At 34.1% G+C, this 27,131-nt stretch overlaps 1 protein-coding gene across 2 annotated transcripts in view; it reads left to right on the top strand.

Annotated features, from left to right (window-relative positions):
* The window catches only part of FBN1 (fibrillin 1), a 268,419-nt gene that overhangs the window by 21,183 nt on the left and 220,105 nt on the right, over nt 1–27,131 (top strand). For both annotated transcript variants that reach the window (XM_031955152.1, XM_031955151.1), the window contains exons 2-3: nt 14,595–14,677; nt 16,924–17,022. In XM_031955152.1, the coding sequence (XP_031811012.1) occupies nt 14,595–14,677; nt 16,924–17,022 (182 nt within the window). The remainder of the gene's footprint in view (nt 1–14,594; nt 14,678–16,923; nt 17,023–27,131) is intronic.

Here is a 27,131-nt window from a genome sequence, read left to right as displayed (position 1 = left end):
GTACACGTGCTATAACTTCTTGGAGCCAAGATAAGAATTGGGTGAAAGGACTTCCTCATCCAATTTCCCAGTAAAAGAAGGATAAAATGCCATACTTTAATTTGATATTGAAAAGTCTTTGAAGAAGTTTGCAGAATCAAGTAAACTTTTTTTTTCCTTTTAAGGGATTACAGTTTACTACAACATGGTAGAATCTTTGAGTAAAAAATAGCTGGAACCACAATGAATTTGCTCAGGTTTGATATGCCTATTTGCTAATGGATAGTTCTCTGAAGATAAAGTTCAGTACATATATGTATGCTTAATAACTTTGTATTACAATTACATTAAACTATTACAATAACATTGTAACTTCAGAGCATGAGTTACAGTATTTTTTCTTAGGAAATGATTTCCTTTCTCAGTATCATTTTCTTCTTTTGGTATCCCAGGGTCATGAATTTTATTCAGTAATTCAGAAACGCCATGGTTTAGCCTTGTTAGGAAGACTTTTATTAAAACTAATACCATGTTTTCTAAGTTCTATTGTTTTAGTGCAGCTTCTATTAACAGGATGTTTGCTTGCAGGTAATCTTTGATGATTTGATTATTAGCTCTAAAAAAAAGTTCTCCTTCCCACTTAGAAATGATAATTCAAGTAGATAAAAAAGTTAGTGTACAAAAGTTGAATTAGTATGAGAATTCTAGGATATAGGAAAAGATAGAGCATTATGGAGAGTGACTATACATTCTTTTGAATATCTACAAAATTACTTGATCCATTTATCTGTTCCTTATGTCTCTTTTCCTTCATTCAACTTTTCATTGAGCCAGGACTTGGAGGATGTAAGGAATAATTATGACCAGGTATAAACTTAGGAATAATTCAACGAATTTATGATTTTTTTCTTTTGTGTAGGTACTTTCTTCCTTATTTAAATTACAATCTCTCCATGTGTTTCTATAATCCTTCATAAAAGATGTGTCAAAACCACTAAAAGATCTCTGGTTCTTTCAAATCAGTTCAATAAAATTTTAAAGAACTTATTATGTGCTTAATCTTTGGGGGCTACTCATGTAATACTTGCACTTTAGGCTGTCTTTCAGTTTTACTCCATGATCCAACCTTATTTTTCTTTGGGTTACCTGCCATTTTGATTCTTTGAGGTTCTAATATCCCATAATCACAATCATATTGTAGTCCTGGGATGCTCATGTAAAAGTCCATGGATCATTGTGGCAGCATCCAACATGGGAGTCATTAAAAAGGTTATCTAGAAATTAGGGATGATAGAAATAAATTCACATGTGAGAAAGAGGGAACTTTTTTTTTTTTTTTTTTTTTTTTGCCACAGGTGGCCATCTTCTTCCTCCACGTCATTCATAAAAGAGCTAAGTGAAAATAACATACCAATTTTATTTTATAGTGATGCATTTCAGACAAGTATTTTATAAAAGAATTGCAGATAGAGGAAGATTTCCTCCCCCTCCTCCAGCTCTGTATTTTCTGACTGATACTAAATTCAATTTCCATTTTTGTCTTGCTTCTTTTTTTTTAGATGTTAATGTTTATTTAAACAAATAGTAGTTTTTTTCATCTTTATTAAAATAAATACAGAAAGCCACAGGTTGTTCTTACTCATTCTTCATAGGGAATGTTATAACACTAAATTACCCTATTGCAAATTTTTTTCTTTCAGATGCTTTTGTGTTAGTTTTAGATAGGTAAAGACATCATTGGAATTTTGGTCCACAATTGAAATGATTTCGCCTAACCATCTCATTTTATTGAAGAGAAAATTAAGTCTTAAAGATAGTGGCTTGACAGGAAAGACAGGTGACATACTTAATCAGTGATGGAATGGGGATTTGAACCTAAATGTTCTAATTCCAAGATCACTTGGAAAATCTTTTTACTATACTTTATGACCTAATAAAAGATTTTAGTTTATATATTTATGTATCTGAAAATGATGATGAAGCTACCTATGACAGTAATTCTTCAGAGCAGAAGCTTCATAATAGAAATCTTTGCAGAGATTTTAAAACCTGTCAGTTTTCAACCTGTGCCAGTAAATATATGTATTTTTTTGTTTTCATGTTTGACAGCACCTACCCAACTTGAAGTATTTGCTTTATTGGAGTTTTACTGTTGACAAAAATGTTGACAAAAATCTGTTTAATTACAACTTGAAACACAAACACTGTCAAAACATCCCTAGGGCAGGGGAGGTATTGAGAGGGTGAACCTTGCATCATTCAATCAAAAAATAGCTTATGGCAAATGTTAGAAAAGAATAAAGCTTAAGAGATCTCTTGGGAAATGGACAGCATTCTAGATTGGACCCCAAGTGGGCCATATGACCATAGAATTGGAAGAAAATCTCAAAAGATCATTTATACCATTCTTCTGCTTTTAGCAAAGTGTCTAAATACTCTAGGACAGATTCTTTTTTTTTAGTTTGGAAGTTAATTCCAAGAACATGAGACACACCCATATTAAAACACAACTACAAAAACACATTATAAAGTCACCTATAAGTGATTTTTGAGTCATCCTTGTTTTAGAGTGTCACTGCCTCTTAGTGGACACCCTCTGCCCTACCCCAACCTCTACACACTTTGCAATTCTGTGGCATTTGCTTTCTTGCTGTTCCTTCAATCAGAGGATTGACTTTGGATGTCTTCATGGTTTTGGGATATTTGTATCATTGCTGCTTATTTAGATGCTTACCATATACAGTTTGTCTTATTTCTTTATCCAAGCAACATTCTTAGGTTCCTTCATGTTACAGTTCTTTCTAGCTTTCTTGTGACATATTTATATTTTCATTTTGTGCTATTTTTAAGTAGTAATGATTTGCATAAGTTTAGAATCTGCTTTGCAGTATAGTGCTTACTTATCCTGAGACTTTCTCTGCCAAGTTTCAAGGATGTCCCCCCATTTAAAACACTATATAGTTTTTGTCAAATGAGAGTCTTTGTATGGACATTCCATAGTATTAAGCGATAGAAGGCTTGAACAACAACTTGGTTTCTTCAGAGTAGTTAACTTCATTGATATAGGAAAAAATCTCTTAAGTTTCTGGTCATAGTTTCCTTTTATGTCAAATAATGGTGGTCATATCTAACCAATATCCTCACAGAGTTGGTTTTAGAATCAAATGAAGTAATATGTGAAGTCCTATTTCTCTTCTTCATATATTTAACTTCAATTTTATTAGAATTCTATCAACTTTCCTGTTGTCCATTTTGATCTTTGTAGACTTAAATCTCATTTTTGTTCATACTTAGAGAATAAAACTTTTACCAGTTTGTGTTGGTCCATCATGGAATCTTTTCTAGGTCCACCAGAACTTATGTTTTAGGCACATGAACAAAAGTAACTACAATTTTACTTTTTGAAGACCATATACCATTCTGGGAATATTTTCTGTTATTTCTTGCCTCCATTCCTTTGCTTGTGTGGGTTTCTTTCACTTAGGATGTTCTGTACTCTTTTTCTAGCTGCTAGAATACTTATCCTTTTAAGGCCTAACACCCCCTCATTCATGGAGCTTACTTTCATCTCACTAGTTGAATGATCTCTCCCATTTCTGACATTTATTTACAGTTTTTGTTACATGACCAGAACAATTTACTTTGTGTTTTAGACATTTTTATGTAAATCTTATATTCTCTATTAGAATGTCTCTTTGGCCTCTTTCAGAACAGGTACTAGATTTTGTTCATCTTTGTGTCATTAAGGTGCTTAGTATAATAGTAAGTGGAATGAATAAAAATTTCTAGTTTTGGATGTACCGTAATCTGATATATCTAGGTGGCTCTCTAATATTACAATTAATGTGTTTTATTGGCCTTTGCGGGATGGGGAGGGATAGCAGCAAATTTGGATGATTTTCAGGGTAACTACAATTCTACATTACTTTTCTTAGTTACAAATAATAACCCAGGTACCTTCCTTTTAGGTATACTTTCTACTGTTATTCCTCAGGTTTATTACTCTTCTACTTGCCTTTGTTGAAGTATGCTATTGACTTTTCTGTTTACTTGTACAACTTTGTGTGATTTTCCTGTAGTTTATTTCTATCGTCCTAGAGGTCAGTTATTTGGAGCTTATTACCATTAGCAATCCTGGATATTTCACTGTGCACTCCTTGTTTCAGATGATTTATACAGATGTTGAATGAGAATAGTCACAGCACTGATCCCTGGGAAACCTTATCCATTCTATTTCTCTATCCAGAGAAATGTCCATTTATCCCTTTCCTTTGTTTCCTGTCTCTCAGCCAGCTCCTTGTCTGACAGAAATTAATCCCATTTTTAACTCAACTTTACTTAAATAGCCTTTGGTATGGAACCTTGCCAGTGTTTTTTTCAAGGTCTAAATAATATAGTTTTCCCCTTTCTCCATGCATTTATTTACTCACCTCAAAAAATTCTCCAGGATTAGTCAGGCATGATTTTTACTTATAGACACCATGTTGCCTTTCCTCCAGTAAGTTATGGTTATTTGCTTTAGTTATCCTACCAAATGTTCTAGATTCTGACAACTTTCCTTTCTACGGACAAAATTCATCTATGAACTGCCATATGACCAGAAATATCTGATAATACAAGAATTTTTAAATTGTAGCCTTGCAGCAAAAATGTTCTTAAGTTCATTAATTGATTTGTGATCTCATTGCTGTGTACATTGTCTTCAGTAGTACAGATTATATGCTCTTCCCACCAATTAGCACATTTTTTGTTTTCCATAAAAAATATGCCCAGTGTGCAGGAGATCTCTTTTGGTTTCTCTATGTTCACTATCATACTCAGATTGTCCATTTTTTAAATCCTTTAATCCCATTATATGACTAGAGCCTGGTCTTTTCTGATCATCCATTTTCTTGGTGAACCTTTTTATATTTATCCTAATTACAGTTCAGCTTGTTAGAGTCAACCCAGTTCTTTTAGTTAGTCGAGTGGTTCTCAAAGTATGGTCTGGGGACTCCTGGGGGTCTCTGAGGCCCTTTCAAAGTGGTTCAATTAAAAACTATTTTCATAATAAAACTAAGATGTTATTATCTAATTTGATAAATGTCAATAGATATTGCCCACATAAAAAACCCTCACCTTTGAGAGGAATCCTTAATCATTTTTAAGAGCATAAATAGGGGTCCTGTGATCAGAAAGTTTGAGAACCAAAGTTATAGCCTGTCAAGGTCAGATCTTTAGTGTATTATATTGTTGAATGTGCTAGTGATACATACCTTCCAGTTTTGTGTTGTCTGCAAATTTGATTAGCATGCCAGTTGGTTATTCCATTTACCGATATAAATGTTAAATAGCACAGGGCCAAACACAGATTCTCAATATTTTAACTTCTTGAATCATACAGAAAGGATAAAATGTATCTTCTGGATAAATAACAATCTCTTGTATCCAAGAGTCAGTTTTAAAAGTTGACACTCTGGTGAGTTTCTTTAATATTTGTGATGATCTTTTAAAAAAATTTTTTTTAATTGTCTAAGACAAATTTTAGTTTAAATAAGAGTTCTCCAAACATTTTATGAGGAAGGACTGTTTTTATTTTCCTGAAGAACCAGGATCTGTAAAGGGCAGACATGCAATTGAGGTTCCATTTCTCCCAATTTTACCAGCTCTCTTGGGGCAGGAGTGGGAATTCTAGGAAACATTGAGAGGGTTCTTGGCAGAGAAGAGTTTGTGGGATCTCACTTCCACAAGGTAAGACTTTGAGGTTTACTGAATGACTAATCTCTCATGCTAGCTGCTTCTCTTCATCAAGATCAGCTATATAGTTGCTTTCATACTCCGTAACATGTAAGAAATAAGCAATATAATGCAGTGTAGTCATTTGGTTGTTTTTCTAATGCCAAAAATGATTTTCATTTTCTGTGTTATTATAAGGGTCTCATTTGTGTAAAAACTTCCAACACATTTTTTTCCAGGATTAAAGTCATGGTTTTCATCTAATTATTCAGATTTTAAAAATTCATTCCCATGTGGTTCCAGAAAATTCATTGCAGGACAAAAATGAACCTTGATTTTTGTTTCTGTGAATGAAGCGAATATAAACTAGTAATCAGTTCTTTGACCCTCACATTATCCCTTGTTGATTTATCTGTTACAATTTATTAATGCCGGTTTTCACTACCATTTCCCTAATATTTTGTCTCTTTTCTAATGTATTTATGTGTACATCTTAAATGGAATTTTCATTTGTTTTTTCAGTCCTTTTCCTAAGTATTGTTTTAACAAACTGCAAACTGATAAAATTAATGTGTTTGGAATAATATAAGTCTTTAGTTGCTATGCAATAATCTCAAAAACCAAATACCTTTCACTAACTTCTTGGTATTTTGCAGAAACTTCAAATTTAATAGTATATTTTGAGCTTCATTTTGAGCCTTAATTTACTAATTATTGTGTTTTATAGGGGCATGCATCAAAAGATGAGTTGGCAGCTGGGACCCTCTTGCTGTTTCCTATCCTGTAAAATGAAAGGATTGGATTAAAATGATGCTTAAAAGCCCCTTCCAGTTTAAAATTTTATTATTCAAAATTATTTATGGGGGGAGTCATTCTCATTCTATATGAGCACTTTTTGTTGAGTATCAACTTTTCTTCAATACATAATGAATCAATCTAATTCCTAATTATTCTGTATTTAATTATTTAATGCATAACTAATTCATGATGATAGAAAAACCTCTGTCCTCAAGAAGCTTATAGTCCAGTAGAATCTAACTTTCTAAACTTTACCTTCATTGACTTCTTAATTTAACTTCTTCATTTTCTTAACATCTTTAAAAATCAGAAGAATTCGAGTTGCCTTAAAGATGTTTATAAAAAAATATTTAGTGCTTTAAAATGATTTTGAAATCCCTGTTGAGATATTGTCATCATTTTCTCCTTGTCTTGGCTTGCTCCTGACTCAGTTTATGATTACCCAAGTCTAAGTGACACCCTCTTCTAGAAAAAAGCAGGTAGAGGGAAAGAGAATTATTTAGCCCCAAGGGACCATAAATGTCTGAATAATTTGGATACCATAATGACTGCTAAAAGATTGGGCCAAGAACCAGCCTTGCCTCTTTACCTTAGTATTACTCAGAGAAATCCTGGAGGAGCCATCTGAGCTCTAGGCTTGATCTTTAATTGAAAGGGAACCTGGAATGGAAAAGCAGTGTGGGTGATCCTGAAATATATGCCTTGCTTTCCTGTAAAGTCCCTATGTGGAGGATTAGAACATATATGCCCCAGTAACAAACACCAGTGTCTTCCATAAATTTGTCTTCCTAAACTATTAGGATTATTTATTCCAAGGATGAGCTTCCTCACTCCTTTTAAGTATCTTTGAGAAGTTATGATTCCTCACTTGCCACATGCTGGACCACTGTGGCCAGAGTGCGGATAGGGGAGAGGTGGGTACATGTTCTTGGTACTGACAAATTCCCTTCTGGTTGCATGTGGTGGAATGCATTTCTCCATAGAAGGTATTTTATAAGTGGTAGTTAGATTCCCAGACTAGCCCACAAAGTCTATTTAACCGATTTAAAAAAAAGTCTATTTAAATGATAGTTGAAAGAGTACTGTTTGATTGGTTTGAGAAACTAACCATCACTTACATATAACATTGTCCCTATGGGGAAATGCTTCTGAGTTCCAAACAACCAACTTAAAAACAAAATTTTGGAATACAGTTTGAATAAGTTGGTAACTTGGTAACTCTGCTTTTCTGTGCTGGAGATGTGGAGCCAAGGTCATGATGTTGTCTGTGTTTCAGGTTATTCAGAGCCCAAGTCTTTTCCCCAAAGGCTTCTCTTTTTCTTTCATGGAATTACTAGGTACTTTAAAGATCATTCTTTCCTATGGATAAAGACCCTCGTTGGGATTTCTTAGCAGCATTGAACATTGTCTTTCATCCAATAGGTAATAGGGGAAGTATGGGAATAATATTTTACAAGGGAGATTCTAGCTTGGTCCAGAAATGAATGGAACAAAGAAATAAATATTATTAGGGACTTGTATATTGAACTCAGGTAGAGTGGCATAGTAGTGTTCTTAGCTGGATGTCACTGGACAAGTGACTTAATCCTTATTTACTGTTCTGTAGAATATTTATGCTATCTATTCAAAGGGTTATTGAGAGGATAGAAATAAGATAATTTAAAAAGCGTTTTACTATTTAAATTACTAGGCACTATATAAATTTGAGTTTTTGTTTTTCTTTTAATTTCAGCTCCATAGACCAGAATCATTTAAGGAGAGTTAATTTATTTTCAGGATGTTTCATTGAAATTATTTCCATTCATAATAGTGGATGTTAGACACCAATTATGAGACTCCATGGCCACCTCTTTTTGGCTAGCTCCCAAGCCTCCAGCTTGTCCCAATACTACTACTGCTGCTGCTTGCCCATCAGCTCAGTCATCTTTCTGTTGTTCATTAGGTAGCTTTCAGGTTAATGGGAATCTGGCTCCTTCTTCCCTCTCGGCAACCTTCTTTTTCCATTGTCATTTCTACTTAGTGCTGTCTCTTACTGTAATTCATGGCTCCACCAGGACCCCAATTTACCTTTTTTGCATTTTAAATTAATTATTTTTATTTTCTCAGTCCTTTGGAAATCTGCAGTACAGATTTTCATGAATTTAACTGTGGGAAGTTCTCAGCCAAAAAAATTTCACGGCATTTTTTGAGATTATTTTTATCAAATCAGAGAGTGTCATAAATTTAAAGTTGGAGATCACTTCAATTCCCAGCACCATTCTTCTCTGTGACAGCATCACATAGATTCTCCCTGATGACAGAAAGGCAAAATTCAATTCAATAAACATTTATTAAGTATGTTCATATGTGCAAGGAATTGGAGACAGTAGATTAAAAATCAACATAGTTCCTACCCTCAACAAACATCAAATTTAATAAAGGATTATAGACCCACAAAATTATGTATGATCCCAGTATATTCAATGAGTTAGGATTACAAAGGAAAAGTCAAGATATTTTAGGAAAATATGAGGAAAGAATTATTACATTTAGCTGTTAGAATCAGGAAAGGTTTCCCTGAGGCAGTAATCCTTGAACTGGGTCTTTAAAGTAAGATGACAGTAGATGGAGATGAATAGCATGTTCTTTTCAAATATAGGAAATGAAAGCTTAGAGGTAGGAGACATGCAATGTTGAGAACAATCAATTTGTCAAGAAGTTACGTAGAGATCAAAAATATGAAAGTTGGGAAGGTAAATTAGAATTATATAGGTGAGCGCTTTAAATGCCAGACTGAGAATGTAACCTTTTATCTTATCATAGGCATCCAAGGAAGATTTTTTTTCCTAATCAGGAGAACTCTGTATACTGAATATAAGTTTGAGGGAAGAAAGAGAAGAAATTTAAAGACAAAACTGAGATTTCAGTTTTGAGTGACTGAGAGCAGTTATTGGTCACATTATCAGAGATAGAAATTTTGGCAGAAGGACAGATTTGGAAGGGAAGTTTCATTTTTAATATGTGTTTTAAAGTATTGGTGGGTTATCCTGGGACGCAGAAAGAGATACAGAACTGGAACTCAAGGGAGAGTCAATTAATAACCAAACATTTGTTAAATATACTTGCCTGACATTTAATATATTGTCTTGCCCTTCAGTAACCCTAGAGTCATCTGCACATCATGAAGAGGTATTAAGAATTTAGGGAAGAAATTTAACAGAGAGTAACAAAGACTAAAGAAGTTTTCATAGTTTAAATAGCCCAACTTTCATGTGTGTAGGTTAGTGGTTCATTATAATCTTTAGGGGCTTGTATTTCTGATGGCGTGGAGAGTTAATTAAGAGTGTGTGAATCTATTTGTGCTCTGAACATTGTCATTTTGGTTTAATTTATCCCTGACAAAAAAAAAATAAAAAAAAATAATTTATCCCTGACAAAATATGTAGTGTGAATAATGGATTTTATGTCAATAGTTTTATATTATTGATGTTAACTTCATATTTAATAGGAAAAATGCTCTTCTAGCTTTTTTAAAAAATGAAATGTTTTGCTCTTATGATTAAGTACAAATTTATTTAAAGTGTTACTGAATTAATAGTAATTTTTCTCATTTTTTTTCCAGTATAATAGATACATGTTATAAGGTCATTATCATGTGAGACCCCCAAAATCTTTGTACCATTCAACCAATTTTTTTAATTGAAAAGGATGAGAGCCACAGGGAAGTAGAGTGATTCTCCTTTCAGGAAGAATGGTAGAGAAAATTTGATAGAAAGTAGAAAGGTACATTTGTGACCACAAGACTGAAATTTGGGGAGCCTGATTAGAAGGTGGTGGGGGAATAGGCATTGAAGTATAGGATGTTTTGGCCTGCCAGAAATAGTGAGCCAAGTGAGTTAGACAATAGGATAGTAGGGCTTTAGTGCAAAAGTTTGGAAGATAAGGATTAAAACTTCCAGAGGATACTTTCTAATTCTCAAGGCAAGGCTGAAGTGGTTGAAAAGATGATAGGAAAGTAGGTCCACGGTCACTCAGCTAAGTATGTATCAGAGGCTAGACTTCCACCAGATCTTTGTTATTCCGAAGCTGTCTGTGTCCCTTTATGTTATACTAGCTCTTCACTTGGGTTATAAAGATATATAAATTTGGAATGAGTTTGTCTTTCATCATGAGTGAGCATAACTTATCAAGTTCTGGACTGAATGTGTGGGTGGATTCTTCTCATTTTCATCCATTATTTAAGTATGTAGAATTTTGCAGCCATAAAAATGAAATATCTAAGTTCTTTCTTTAAAATTGAGCATACGTTCTTGCTTGCCACATTTAGTAGCATTTGATTTCAGTCCCAAGGTACTGCTATTCCAGTGATGAAGTTCACATATTGAAGTGCTCTAGTCCCCAGACTTCATTATCTTGGGCTATAAGCAGAACATATGATAAAATGTTTCATTTTCGCAGAGTTCTGTTCTGATTTTGTAGACCCCAGCTGTTTGGTCAATTCAGATACATTTTAGGCAGTCAGTCCCATCTTGGAGTGCTGTGTGTGAACTTGATCCAAACCCCAAGCCTGCTGAGGTTGACCCATCTCCCTGGATGATTAGAGTTGGGGTTGTTGCAAAGCACAGTATTATAAGTAACGGGTAAAAGAAATTGTAGATGATTACTTTAGTTATATTTTTACAAGTTAAAGTGGTGAGATGAAGTAGAAACACATTTTCCATCTTCTCCCCTCCCCCATAGCTAATTTAATGGTTCAGGTGAAAATAAAATTAGAATTTCTTTTAGTCCAGATTTAGGCATTCTGTGACCTATCATTTTTCACTTTTACCATTACATAGAAAACAGGATTAGGTGAGGTAACATGAGGCCTCCTTGAAAACATACTTTTTATTAAGTTTGGGCTCTTGTGCCTTTTAATTATAACAAATTGTAGCTTATTAGAACTCTTTGACTTAGTGTACTCTTTAGTTTAAGTGTCTAAGAAGAGAAAGGCAGAGAACAAGATATAAATTTACATGAAATAGATGATAGAATCATAGAAAAAAATCTAGATTTGGTTCACATTTAGATTGGTGCTTTCTAATTGAATAACCATAAACAAGTCACTTATGTATTCTGAGATTCAGCATCTTTATCATTAAGGGAGATGATAACTTTTGTACCCATTTGTGAGACTCAAATGAGATAGTATATGTAAAACACTTTGAAAAATGTGAAGTATTATATAGGGTGACCCAAAAGCCTTAGTTCAATTTTAAACAAATAAGGCTTCTATATTCTATATCATAGAATATGAAATATATTCTATTCTCTGCAACCAGCCATGAAAAAGCTATTAAGACTTACAACTACATAAAGACTTTTGGGACAACCTATATATATGTATGCACTTGTAGTATAAACTCCCATGATGATGAAGACTGTTTTTGGCCAAGCAGGTATTTATTTCCTGTTTGTAAATGAAAGATGTGCATTGCTGGCCACAGAATGTGGTCTTTCATAAGGGAAAAAAAAGCTAATGCTTCTGCCAGTATTTTATGAGTTTTGATATTTCCAATAAAATAAACAATTAGTTTATTTTTGATAATTGTAATTATTTTTCTGGATAAGTACTACCAATACCACCCAACTTGTTTCAATAAGTTTCATTACACTGAATTTTTGCAGAAGAGAAAATCTTGCATCTTTCTATTACTTGCCATAGGACAAAATATGTAATCAAGGCTTAGAACTGATAAGGACCTAAGAGCAATAACATTTTAAAAATGTTCTAAGAATTAAATAGAATATGTAGCTTAAAGAACTAAAATTGAATAACCAGAAATGAAATATATTGAGGACAACAAATAAAAAGGCTATTACCCGACCACTGAGAGAATTTAGAAATAAAATGAATTAGACATATGTAACAGTCATTAGAAGGTGACAACATAGATGGATAGCATGCTTTTTCTGAAGTTTGTTTCATTTAACTTATTGTATATGTTAAAAATTTTTAATTCAGAGCTGACTTTTCCCATTGCTTTTATTTTTATTTAAATCAAACTTATTTTGAAGTCACCAGGAAGAAAAAGAAAAGGCAGATTAGACTTTGATGATACAGTGAATGAAGAAAAACTTGATGCTTTTCCCATGTCATTCAGTTGTTTTTCAGTTATGTCCAACTCTTTGTGACCTTGGCAAAGATAATGGAGTGGTTTGCCATTTCCTTCTCCTACTTATTTTCTGGTCCCCTATTGGTCTTGTAAAATTGATTTTTAGTGGTAGGAGTAAATCAGTCTATGTACCACAAAGTATATTCCAAGTTAACTGCAATCAATTAAGCAGTCAGTAAAATTTATTAAGTCCTATAAGTCAATAGTTAATAATAAGTGTCAGGAATAAATGTTTATGGACTATCAAATGGGAGCTTATTCCTGTTCAAATACAAATAGTCAATTGACAATGATTATTAAGGCACTGTGTTATGTAGTAGGGATTCAAAGACAATGGAATAAATAAATCTTGTTTACTTTCTGCAGATTAGATAGTCAATTCTAGCCATATTATCTGTAGGAGTCACCTCTACTTAGTCATCATTACCCGATCTCCTGTGGCCCTCACTGATTCCAATATACAGTTTTGGATTGTGTTTGGGTTGAGCCCTGTGGCTCACTGGATGTTACTCAGTATCCTCCTGCTGAGCAGATTAATTTTCACCTGCCTTAGCTCTACAGATTAGGAAAACCTCTATGGAGATTGAGTACTTGCTAACTGTCTACTGTGTTTTCTTTTCATACACACCAACCAGTTATTTATTGTATCTAGTACATTTTATTAAGTGCTACAGAGTAAAAAAAAAGTTTGAATCATTGTATTTGTGTCCATAAGGAATTTATCATTTTCTATAATATTTGACCTGGCAGAAGTTTTGAGTGTAGTTAAGACTAACTTGTATTACTAAAGAGAGATATCCACCCAGTATAATGGAATATGATTCAGAGAAGGGTATGTGAATTTATATACATAGCCTACAACCATCTTGCTAACTGTTTGTTGTAGCAAGGAATTATAAAAAATTGTGTAAGTGCTTTTTTTTTTTTTTTTTTTAACCAAAAGTGGATTCATCTCTCTAGCTACTTTAAAAGTATTAGTCCTTTCTTGTCTAGAAGTTTTATAAATGCCTCCACAAGTCGCCTGGAAATAATTGCAAAAAAAAAAAATTTGGCTATCTAAATCAACCCTTAAGTTTTCGCAACCAATGTCAATATTTGGGACCTCAGAATGTTGCAAAATAAAATATATGTTTCCCATTGTGTATATGTAATCTTTATCTGTATATATAACTACATATACACACACACACACATATATATATACATATATATATATATACATGTGTTTTAAAACTTTTATTTTTCCATTTTAGACACAATTATATCTTAATAACTTGTTTCTATAAACTTTTAGAAGGAACATTTTGATTTCGTTCTCCTACATTGTCAGTTGGAACTGTGTCCCCAAGAAACCTGGCTGAACTGTTAGTTTGCAAAAATATTCCTAAGTAATATTGACTTCATATTTCTGTAGTTTTCCCTGAAAGCTTGTAACAACTGCCTTCCCAAACTTTGCTAAAGAAATATTTACATGTTTTGGCTTTTATTTTACTGAGTAATGCCATAGTTTGCATTCCTGTATTTCTGGTAAAAGTAAGAATGTTGTAACATTTTAGAGGTAGGCTGGGCCATAGGAGAAAAAAAATACATCAGACTTCAAAGAATAGATATTTGAAATCCTCAGTACAATGGGTTTCCTTCCCTATAGATAGATATAGGTGGTTTATTTTTTAAATTAGGTTCATATGGATCTACTGTCTGAGTTCCTCACATGCTGATATAATTTCACATACTTTATATTGTTTCACTTATTTTCATTTTATTGACAGATTGCATGCATAGTTTATATTAATCATCACTGCAAGAGTCTTCCCGAAGGAATCATTAAAGTATCCCAAACTACTAAAACAGGACTTATTTCTCCAAATTTGTTTCCTGTATCCTATAGCAAAATGATTTCCTCATTTAGTTTGTTAATCTTCCCCCACCCCCAATGAAAGTATGAAATTTATGTGTTTTTTGTTTTAGACCAAATGTGTGTGGATCACGTTACAATGCTTATTGTTGCCCTGGATGGAAAACCTTACCTGGTGGAAATCAGTGCATCGTCCGTAAGTTCATATCAGAATTTTCATTCAAGTTTTCCAGGTGTTATTGTTTTAGTATCCATTGTTTCTAGTATTTAGTATAACTTAACTGTGTGGCATCAATGTATTGACTGCAAAGCCTACTATAAGTAGAATTTGACTCCAATTTAGGAAATGTATTAAAACTTTCCAACTTCTAGAAAGGGTTCTTAACTTGGATTCCATTGATTTATTTTTAAAATATATTGATAACAGTATTACAGTGTATTTAGTTTCCTTTGTAACCTTATATATTTTATTTTGTGTATTTAAAAACTTAAAACTTTATTCTGAAACAAGTCCATATACTTCACCAGCCTGCCAGAGAGAAGTCCCCACTCTATCTCCCTCTCTGTCTCTTTTCATTTTCTTCTCCCTCTTTCTACTCCTCTCTCTTCCTCTCTTCCTTTCTCCCTCTCTCCCTCTCTCCCTTTCTTTCCTCCCCACATCTGTCCCTCCTTCTCTCTCTTTCTGTCTCTGGTGTCTGTCTGTCTCTTTCTCCCTCCTTTCCTACTTTGCTCCCCAGGTTTAGATCTGCTCTAGGGTATAGGTTAATTTTGTCTTTATTTTTAGACTTTTCCAGGGACCATAAAGGAAATAAGAAGATCCATGAATATATTTGCATGCTAGTTGCATATGCTTTGCATGCCTGTAAAAATTGCTTGTAGACATTTTTTAGGGGGGGAAATACCATTATTACTTCGCTTAGGAGCCTTCCTGAATTTTTCTTTTCTGGTAACTACCTAAGTCTATTATAGTATAACCATGTATTTGTTAATATTGCTTAAGGGAGAGGAATCACATTAATGTAGTGAAAGTAAAGTAATAATCAAGCAAATATAGTAGGAAGAATGAGGGATAATGCCAATAGGACGAATGACTTCAGATTGAGGAGCCATGGAATAGTTCCAAGTTGGCCATAATTCCTTCTTAAAAATAGCATTTTAAATAGAAACCTATATAACTATATAGCTATAAACTATATATAGTTATGAATCATGGAATTTTATAGATGGAAGGAACCTAAGACTTCATCTAGTTTAGGGGTTCTTAATCTAAGGTCTACAAAACCCTAAGGGATCCTATGTACAGATTTCAGGGGATCCATGAACTTTGATAGGAAAAAAATACATCTTTATTTTCATTAAGTTCTAATTAAAAATGCATTTCCTTGAATTATATAAAAAACATTGTTCTGAGACAGAGTCAATAGGCTTTACCAGAATTTCCAAGGGGTACATGGTCTAAAAAAGGTAAAAAAAGTTTGAACTTGTATAGTTGAAACCTTTCATGTTACATGTTTAAATCTTTAGAGCAAGGCATGAATTTACAAATGGAAAAATATCTTTTAGCATCCTGAAATAGTCAAAAACATCTCAGAATTCTTAACTGTAAAGAAAATAAATTTTTTTCATTTGATAAGCTCAAACTGTATACAAAATAATTTGTATCATGCTGATAAAGGTTTCTTGATGTGTAAAAATATCATAGTATTATTTTAGTGTACTTAGATAAGTATTTTAGGCATTTCTGTAATCACTTGTAATTATTACTACATAATAATTATGCAATCTTCATTAATTCTAACTTCCACTGTGTGTGGAAGTTATTTTTTTCATATTTTTAATATATTTTCCATTGATTATTATCAACTATTTGAGCCTTATCTTCCCTGAATTTCTTCTTACCAAACTGATTTGGAGTTTTATGAGCAGGATCATTCCTGTGATGAGGTTAATATTGCTCATTTTGATGATGAATTTACTTATTTAAGGCACAAGCACTAATTTGTGTCACAGAAACAGTAATGGACTTTGATCCAATTTGGTTCATTGGACCAAAAGGTCTATTGGGAGCTCAAAATAATCCATTCATTTCTACAAGGTGAACAGTTTCCTCATTACCCTTGCCTACCCATAGGCTTAATCTTTATCACAGTCTATTCCATAGAATCTCCGTCATTGGTAAGGAAGTTGTGTGAGAAGCTGTAGTATAGAGAAGAGAATTGTAGGGCTGGAGAGAACCTTAGAAGTGATCTTGTCCAATAGTCTTGAAGAAATTGAGGCTCAGAAAGATTGGGACTTGCTAAAGTTCATGTAGCTAGAAAGTGGTAGAGCTAGCTAAGCACGCAGGTCTACTGAATATTGGCTGGTTGTTGTTTTCTGTTATACTCTATTGTATTTTCATTGCTTTCAATGAACTTACTAATGAACCATTGGCTTCATTTGTAGCAATCTGTCGGCATTCCTGTGGAGATGGATTTTGTTCAAGGCCAAACATGTGTACTTGCCCAACTGGACAGATATCTCCTTCCTGTGGCTCAAGATCAAGTGAGTGTTATGCACATGATAGCATAGGATATAAAATGATACAGTAATTCCTTTATGTGGCTTAACTTCCATATTAGCTTTTGGCTTTTCATCTGCTTGCTTTATTTTTTCTCTCATTTGAACAGTCAGTTTTTCTATTTTCCTATACACTTGGAACAGCTTTTTATCTGCCCTGCCCTGCACTTTTGGCATAAGTGTATAAGCCTTTCCCGCTGGGAGACTGAGATTCGAGATCAAGTTATTTAATGATAATAAAAATGTATTTAGAGACAATAAAGACTCCATTTTATCATAGGAATATAAGACAATGAATAATTCAAACAGTTTTTGGGGGTGATTTGCAGGGAAGTACTAGACAATACAGCTTTTTTGCTGCTGAGCCGCCACTCAGTTTTTGGTTCCAAAAGGACTACCATCATGTGGTATTCTTTATCTTCACTTTCTAGTTTTCCCAAAGCAGAGTGATAGGCAAGTGACTCAGGGAGAAGAAGATTACTTCCTAGCTGGTGCTGGGAAAAGACAGAAAGTTTATAGCTATATAGTGAGCCCATAATTACCTCTTTCATACTGCTAGCAACAATTGCTCCTTTTCTCTACTATACTCATCCCCTGGATTGCTTTTTAGTGACTTTTTTTTTCCTTTAAAAATAACCCTTGATGTTACTTGGGTAGGAGAAAATTGGAAGAGATTCCTTTTCTCTATATTGTCACAGCCAAAGTCTAGAGTGAATCTTTTAAATGTATTAGATTCTTTCATGAGTATGTGATCTCACTGATGTGGATATGTCCTCTAAGAGGATGCAACATTCACACCTTCATTCATACCTTCTTGTTTATATACTCTTTATCCATATCATCTTCCCTTAAATCCCTTTTAAATCCATTCACTAGTGGAGGTCCTTGCTCCAAAGTAGAGCAGGAAATTGGCAGACTATAGCAGCAGAGCCAAATTCTGCCCTTCTAAGCTCCTGCTGCCCCCCTACGTTCATTATGCCTTTAAGCTAAAAATGACTTTTGTATTTCTAATCAAAATAAAACTTCATTTTAAAATATAAAAGTCATTTTTTACTTAAGAGTCATATCAAAACAGATGGTATATAGTTTTCCAACCATTGCTGACACTATATAGATATTCCTGTGGGAAGATGTGAATAGATACAGACCTCTTCTTTCATTATTGGGCCACTTTTTTATTCAGTTTTACATCTCTATAAAGGTATCCCTTTATACTATATGTCCCATCTGATTCTCTAGTAATATGGTGCATTTTACAATATACCTTTCCATTACTGTTTGAATGACTTTGAATTTCAATTCTTTTTTTTTCCTGAGACAATTGGGGTTTAAGTGACTTGCCCAGGGTCTCACAGCTAGGAAGTGTTAAGTGTCTGAGATCAGATTTGAACTTGGGTCCTCCTGACTTCAGGGCTAGTGCTCAATCCACTGGGACACTTGGCTGCCCCTGAATTTCAATTCTTCTTAATTTTTGAAAGAATTTTTTTTTTAAGAAAAGATGATCCTATACATGAAGCATTACTTGAAGACAAGTGGAAATGATTTTGAGTGTCTCTAATGTAAGGAAATTTATTAAAAATAAAAGAAGGTTTTAATTCATTCAACAAATATTTATTGGGTATTTAGTATGTTCAAGACATCAGTTCTCATTTCCTTAAACATCTTTTTTTAAAAAAGAGACTTGTGATATTCAAATTATTGAAATCCTTCTGAATGTTATGAAGAAAACAAAGTTGTCAATTAAATATCATTTTATATCATTCAGTGCATTGTGAATGTGGCTACTTTGTTAGTTTTTATAAAGGTCTCATTCATATATTCAATATTCAATGTTTAAAAATTTAATCAATTAATATAGTATATTTATGTTCATTTTATAGGGCTTAGAGCATTTTAAATTATTATGCATGTGGCTTACTTTTTATAAGTCATGAAATTATTTCTTTTCTTTTCGATATTTAATTGGTTAAGACCATAATTTATTTGATGCTTTTACAGTATTCTAGAAATATGCAATGATATACATTTGTGAAGACCACTGGTATTGAAGAAGCTGTGGTATAAGTAATGTCCCACTTATGGTTCCTCTAATTGAGATAATTGCCAGCATTTGCAAATGTTTTTTCCTAATTTGATCTTCACAACAAATCTGTGAATTGGTGTTCTTAGAATTCCCATTTTTTAGTTGAGGAAACTCTAGAGTAAGTGACTTGCCCAGGGTCTTACGACTAATAAGTGTCTTAAGGTAGGATTTGAACTTAGGTCTTTCTGATTCCCAAGTCCATGGAACACACAATGAACTGTACTACTTAGCTGTCTTAACACAGAACAACATAGAAATCAGTTACTAATTATAAAAAGAGCTAGAGTCCCATCTGAAGGATAGCGCTATCTACTGTATTGCACTGTATACAATAATTATAATATGCTCTGAGTAAACATATTTGTTACCTGCTGTAAGTCAGTCTCCTTTCAACACTTAGTATTTTCCTTAAAATAGGTATGTCAAGGAATAATAAAACAAAACTATACTAGATGAAATGAAATGAAAAGAAATAAAAAATTACAGAAAACTCAAAAAGCAGGTGATGGGTACAAGGAGGCTATAGCATGTCACCAGTGATACTCCATACAAGTAGCATGAACTCTATCAATCAGTAATTAAGTCAGGTACTGTGCTAGGTATTGGGGATATAGGTACAAAGAATGAGGTAATCTCTAGTCACACTGACTTTACATTCTGATAGGGATAGACAACAAGTACATATACAATATATATAGCACAAGTATAAAGATATGGGTAATATTTGCATGGAGATGCATGATATATGGAGAAGGGATTCAATGTCATGGATGAGGAGGAAAGAGAGGGCCAAGTTGACTTAGTCACAGAGTGTGGAGAAAATAACATGCAAGAAGCTGGAAGAGAGGTGGGAGCTAGGATCTGCAGGGCTTTAAAAACTAAACAGATTTATAGGAATATATAATGCAATAGGAAGCCACTGGAGTTGGTTGAGGAGGGGAGTCACGTGGTCAGATCTGTACTTAAGGAAAATTACTTTGGCAGCGGTGTGTAAAATGGACTGCAGTGGTGAGAGATTTGGGGCTAGGAGGCCAATTAAGAGACTGTTGCAATAACATAGGTGAGAGGTGATGGGTGCCTGAACTGAGATGGGAACTTTGTGTGCAGAGAGAAAGGGTAGGAGAGATGTTGTGAATATCAGCCTTGATTCATTCCTCTGTTGGTTGCTTTTACTTAACTGATTTCTTTGTTACAAGGAAGGCTCCTTTAGGGGTATGTGCGAATTAGTACTGTATCTGGAAATAGAGGTGGTATAAAAACAAAAAGATATGAACAGAACTTTTAAGAAAGTAGTAATTTTTGAATACACCATCAAGATTGTAGATGAAAAGAAGAACCAGTTATTTGACACAAAGTGAGACAAAACAGATAGTAGCCTGGGTGGTACTCTTATATTCCCCCAAAATAAGAAGATTCCCACAAAGGTTGGTATAATTTTTGTAGAGGATTTGTGGAAAAATATAACCAATATTTACACAGAATGAAAATGTAGTCTGCTTACAGGAAAGGAGTACCCAGTATTAGTGGAATCATCTTATTTCTCAAAGTTATCAAGAGTAAAAATCCCAAGATATAGAGGTCAGTTACCATTTTTTTTAGCTTTTTATTTTCAAAATATAGGCATAGATAAGATTTACTGTAGTTTTAAGGATCATTATAGGATAGGTCCAATTCTAGCAGGCAGCCTTGAGAAGGGGAGTGACTTGGGAAAGGAAGATATTGAAATAGATGTTTAGAGAAGGATTTAAAGAAGCTCTGAGATAGGAGCCACTCTTAGCTGATAATGATAGTGTTCTCTTATGTCAATAAGGCTTCACATTAAAAAGAGATCCCAGTAAATCCCAGTGAATCTGTGAAGAGTAGCAAGTTTATATAGATGTCTGATTTAAAAAAAATACACATTGAAAATCTTATGGTGACTTGCTTTACAAGACAAAAAAATTATGGGCATTATTACTTAGATTATTAATAAGATTTTTCATATAGATCATTAAGAAGAAGAAGGAAGGAGCCAGTGTAATTGGTAGATTGAGGATAGTTATGAATTAGAAAAAGATTCACTTGAGAGATCCTATAAGTCAAAGCATGAATTCATCTAAACTCTTCCTGACTATTTATATTTTCAGCCTTTACCATCTCCAGAGGGTAAACAAATCCCATAAAAATTTATATAAAATCATGCTTACCTTTATTAGTACTAAATACTTTTTCTGGGTTTCAAGGAATATCTCTTAATATTTTGGGCTCTACCAAGCCTCTTTTCACCCTGTCCTCCTTTTCTACCATTTTACAAACTTCTATGACTTTCAGTTTGATTGGATTTAAATCAATAAATCCTTTGAGAACTTCTCCATTTCCAGCACCATGCCAGGAACCATGGAGATTTAAATAGGAATAGAAGATGTGGTTCCTACCCTTGAGGCAAATGAGAGTAATTCTATACTTGTAAGTGAAAGATAGCGTGGTGAAAATTTCAGAGGGAATCCGGAGTTTAGGGAGTTCCTTGTGGGCTGGGGTTAATCAGGAAAAGCTTTATAGAAAAGGTCAGTTTTGATCTGAGCCCGCAGGGTGCAGATTGGCAGAAAGGAATGGGGAGTATAACCCCTTCTCAGCCTTGGATGAAGGCAGGCTGGGGAGTCCAGTCCACATTTAAAATTCTATCCTCATGAATAAATAAGACTTTTCTTCTTTGAGGTCATTTAAATTGTCCATCTCTCTGGAACCTCTCCATGTCTGTTTTCTTTCTTTCTTTTTTAAAAGATGCTTTGGACAGCACAGAACATTTTATATGAATTCATCCTAACTGGAACTTGTCTTCTCTCATTTGTTCCCCCAAGTGTCTTGTCCAAATGAAAATGGTTTTTATCCTGTAATGACTTCTGCCCCTGGAGAACTGTTGTCTCAGGTGTTCAGTGGAGTCATGTAGTAACTTAGTCTAGCTGTTTAATTTGTCTGTCTGTGGTTTTCCTAGGGCTTACGTTAAACTTAACATGCCAGGAACACACATGCTTATTTGCAAATTGCTTCTAATGTTCCTTCAGCCAGCTCTGTGACTGCCAAGCTAATGGCAGGTCTTGGGTCCTTAGAATTATTCCAGGTTTGATGCAGCTCAAAGAAAGCCTTTACTTGAACTACAGACACACCAATAGTATTCTTGCATTTCTCTTCTTCCTTTGATTGGCTCCCTCCTTCTTGACTTGGTTCTCCTTAAGCCTTTGATTCAGAGTAAGACCATGATGAAGTGAATGGAGATCTGGCCTTGAACACTAGAGGTACCAGTTTTAAGTTGTGTCTCTGACACATTCTGGCTATGTGTATTTGGGTAACTCGTTCTCCATGTTCTTGGCAACTCTCTAAAACTCAGTTGTAGAGAAGTCAACAATAACAACAACAACAACAATTGACTTGCATGTTGGTAGAAGGAATTTCTTCCCTGAGGAATGAAATCACAGGTCTAGCCCCATCCAGTATCCTTAATAGCATTAGGATGATTGTATCTGAAGAATATTTCTTTTTTTCTTACCAACATGTGATTTTTCTTGTGAAGTACATGTTGACCTTCTTGAATGAATGCATTTGGCTGTAGAAAATTGCTGGCTATATTCTGTGTAGGGAAGAGTATTCTGAACCATATTACTTTAAAGCCATTTTAGATTACTCGATACAACACTTTCCAAAAGCCACCTTACTTTGAGCTTGGTTTCTCAATGGGCTAGAGCAACCAATGTCACAGTGGATAGAATTGCCAGGCCTGGAGTCAGGAAGGATCATATTTCTGAGTTCAATCTGGTCTCAAGATACTAGCTATTTGACTCTGGGTTTGCCTCAGTTTCCTCATCTGTATAATGATCTAGAAAAGGAAATGGTAAAACACTCCAGTTTCTCTGCCAAGAAAACCCCAAATGGAGTCATTGGAAATTTGAATACAACTGAAACAGCTGGACAAGAACAGTCTCATAGATTAGTTACTTAAGACATTCATAACAAGTAATAAGGCAACCTTCTTTCTGATTCTTTCCTTTCTGTTCATTGCTACAGACCTTGCTTGTTTCTCACCCAGTCCCCCACCCCCTAAAGTGTTTCAGGTTCCAAACAACTAACTTACAAATGAACTTTTGGAACACAACACATTTGTAAGTTGGAGACTGTCTGTACATACTGAAGTTTTGATTGCTAACTTTGAGTTTCTTGGCATTTTCAGTTTCTGGCAAAACCTTGATGTGAGTTGAATTTAGGGATGTATTCTGACTTGGAGTATGTGGAGGTTCCAATGAAGTAAATAGAATCCTTATATATGAATCCAAACTCTGTCCATGTTTCAGGGTATTAATTTTAGGTCAGCTGTTTCGACAGACTTAGGGCCTGGTTCTATAATTGGTCTGCATCTGGAACTCTTGTTCAAATCAGTGTAAATTTAGGGTGTGGATCGATTGTAGGAGTGTGTCCAAAATGAAATCAAATCACACATGTATTCTTTTTAACCGTTTCCTTTTTATGCTAGGAACCTGGTTGCTCACCTTCATCATTGTCTGGTAGAGGTTCTTTGCACTGTTATTAAAAAGCTAGAGAGACCTCAGTCTTTGTTAAACAAGATAAAACATTGAAATTGAAATGTTATTTTTCTAGAATTCTAAGTCTTGAAGCCAATTACAGTTACAATTGTATATGCAACTAAGTGGTAATTAAGGTCCTATACTATATTGGTGAACTTGCTGTATTGTGCCAGGGGACAGAGTTCATTGATATGTATGGATCATTGGAATAATAGTTATTTCATATCACAAAAGACTTATTTTTTAAGAGGATAAAGTAGTATTTTCTTTATAAAAGAAGTAAAAAAATATCATGGAAACTTTGCTGGTAAGCTAGAATTACATTTACAGGTAACTTTTATTCTCAAGAAAAAGAGAATGAATCTATTCTGTCTTCAACTTGAACAAATAATATAAAAATCACTATTTAACTACTGTTAGCCTTTTTATCTCAAAGTAGTTAAATGGCTTTGGTGCTCATGTGGGAATGGAAATTAGCTCTTGGCATGACTTACTTTAATTGAAATCAGTTTGTGGTTTTAAGTTCCTATGCTGCTTGACAGATGACATCATTTCCTATGCTTTTCCTAATCCCCTCTGTTTTTCTAAGATTGTATGAAGCTAAGTTTAACTACAAATTTAAAGTAACTATACACCTTTTCCTGACCTACTTAGGATAGTATCCAACCTTTTCACCAAATCGTTATTCTTGTATACTTGTACACATTTTCATAGTTAAAAGGTATTTTAGGTTGAGGAATTTTAATATAATCTTAGCAACCTAAATTTAATAATACAATTAAATCATTTTCCCAGGGGGTTTGAACTCTATAATAGTGTTATGGAAAAAAGGGATTGATAATTTACTTTATACTTGAAGAAATTAAGGTACAAAATGATTCAATAGCTTCTATTGTGATTTAGGACCATGGCCACACTCAGGCCGCAAGTCAAAATTTCTTAGACTTTATCTTTCAGCACAATCTTTGACTTCAGCCTCAAATAGCATTAGCTAATGGAATTAAAATACAACAATAGGCAAATTATTTTAAGACCAACTAAATAATCTTCAGAGTTTAAGATGACAGATCATTTCTTGAATTTCATGTAATTTGTCTAACTGTTTTCATGTAAGGGAATGTGCATTTCCTTGAGAAGCTAGTGGACTAGTGTGTGTGTATATATATATATATTTTTTTTTTCTCTTAAAATTTATAGACTTTTTTTTGGCACATGCCCTTCATTTTTTTATGTCAATCAATAGGTAAACAAGCATTTATTAAGTACCTACTGTGTGCCAGACATTGGGTAAGGGACTGGGAAATACAAAGATATAGTAATGAAGTAGTCCCTACTCAAGAATCTTGCCTTCTATAGAGACAGCATGTCTCGAAGTATATGTGGTCAGTCTGCCATTTATTAAGTACTCACTGTGTGCCAGGGATTACAAAATAAACATATACAGAATAAATACAAGGTATTTAGGATAAGAAGGCATAAGTAATTTAGGACATAAAGGAAGTTGATGCATAGAATGTGATTCTTGAGTTGCATCTTGAAGGAAGTGAAGTGAGAACTTAAGTAAGGCAGAGGTGAGGAAGGAGTATATTCCAAGCATGAGAGAGTGCAGTGAAATAGAATGCCAGGTTTGAAGAACAGAAGGAGAGCAAGTTTGGCTAGATTGTAATGTGCAGGAGGGGGAATAATGTAGAATGTAGAATGAGGAATGGAGGAAAGTTTTTATGTTACAGTCATAAGAGTGAAAGAATGGTGATGCTGTTAGCAAAAGAGGAAAGTAGGAAAGAGAGGTGTGTTTTGGGGAAAAAAATGAGTTTTATTTTGAACCTGTTAGATTTGAGGTGTCTGTGGGACATCTAGTTAGAAATGTCTAGGAGCGATTGATATAGGAATGGAACTCAAGAGAGAATCTGGGACTGGCTATGTAGATGTATGAATCTATCTGCATAAAAATGATAATGAAATTCAAGAGAGCTGAAGAGATTATGAAGAGAGAGAGAGAGAGAGAGAGAGAGAGAGAGAGAGAGAGAGAGAAGAGGAGAGAGAGGAGAGGAGAGGAGAGAAGAGGGAAGAAAGAGAGAGAGAGAGAGAGAGAGAGAGAGAGAGAGAGAGAGAGAGAGAGAGAGAGAGAGAGAGGGGGGGGGGGAGAGAGAGAGAGAGAGAGAGAGAGAGAGAGAGAGAGAGAGAGAAGGAAGGAGGAAGGAAGAAATAGGGAGAGGGAGAAGAAGAAAAAAGGGATTGGAGAGTATTGGAGAAACCACATTTGAGGATGGGCTTAGAGTATGGATGATATCTAGCTATAGAGACAGAAAAGAAGCAATCAAACTGATAGAAAGGATACTCAGAAGAATTAGTGTCAGAAAACCCAGAGAAGAGAGTATGTCCTATGTTTACAGTATGATTTCCTTATAACACATTTTTGGGGAGTAGATAGTATAAATGTTATTACTCTTATAAAGTAATAACCTTATGAATAACCTCCTTACAAGGGAGGAAGCAAGCTCTGAGAGTTTTACTCAATTCATTAAAAATAAAAACTGACATTTATATTATGCCTTAAGATTTGTAAGCAATTTACAGTAATATTGAGAGGTACAGAATATTTCCATTTCACAGATGAAGATGAGCATCAGAGAAGTTAAATGATCTCCTTTTGATCACATTAATTAGAAAGTAGAAATCGTGGGATCTGAAAAGAGACTTTCCTGACTTCAGGGCCAATGTACTGCCTGTCACACTTTAGATTTGGAATAAGGGGTTAGCTTTGAAGGCTAATTGATGCAGAAATTAAATAAGCAATTTTTTCATTAAAGATATTCCCATTTCTCTTTGATTTTTCCAGTCTCTTGGATTTTCTATTCAGTTTTTTTAAGTAAATATTTTAGTCTAAATCTTTTAACTTTACTTTATATGAATTCTTTGATGGGCTTGTCATCTTACTAGTATGAGTGCTTCCACCACTGTTGAAAGTCACAGCCTGTTCATGCTTTCTCATTTTGTGGGATTGTTGTCTCTCTGTAATATATTTGGTTTTGGTTGTTTTAAATATATAAATCCTGTCTGGAATATTTGTCACATAATACACTGGAATCCTTCCTTTAGACCATTTCATGGCTATTATTTCAAAGTCATTTCATGACTTTATTCCATGACTTTATTTCAAAGTCATTTCATGACTTTGACCATCCAACTGTTGTTTCTCAGACTTGCTATTTGTCTGGCCTGTTTCCCTTTTTGATACTGTTGTAACTAGTATCTAGTTTCTAAGTAGAAAATTTAGGGCAGCTAAATGGTGAAACTGGAGACTGGAAAACCTGAATTCAAGTCTTACCTTAGACACTTAACTAACTATGGCAAGTCAGCCTCAGTTTCTTCATCCATAAAATGAGTAAATAATAACACTTACTTTCCAGGACAATTGGCAGAGATAATAATTGTAAAGTGCTTAACAGAGGGTCTAG

The sequence above is a fragment of the Sarcophilus harrisii genome, chromosome 2 (genome assembly GCF_902635505.1).
Source record: "Sarcophilus harrisii chromosome 2, mSarHar1.11, whole genome shotgun sequence".
In the NCBI taxonomy this organism is placed as follows: domain Eukaryota; kingdom Metazoa; phylum Chordata; class Mammalia; order Dasyuromorphia; family Dasyuridae; genus Sarcophilus; species Sarcophilus harrisii.
Note: the sequence above shows the minus strand (reverse complement) of the source record. Positions and strands in the feature narration are given on the sequence as shown.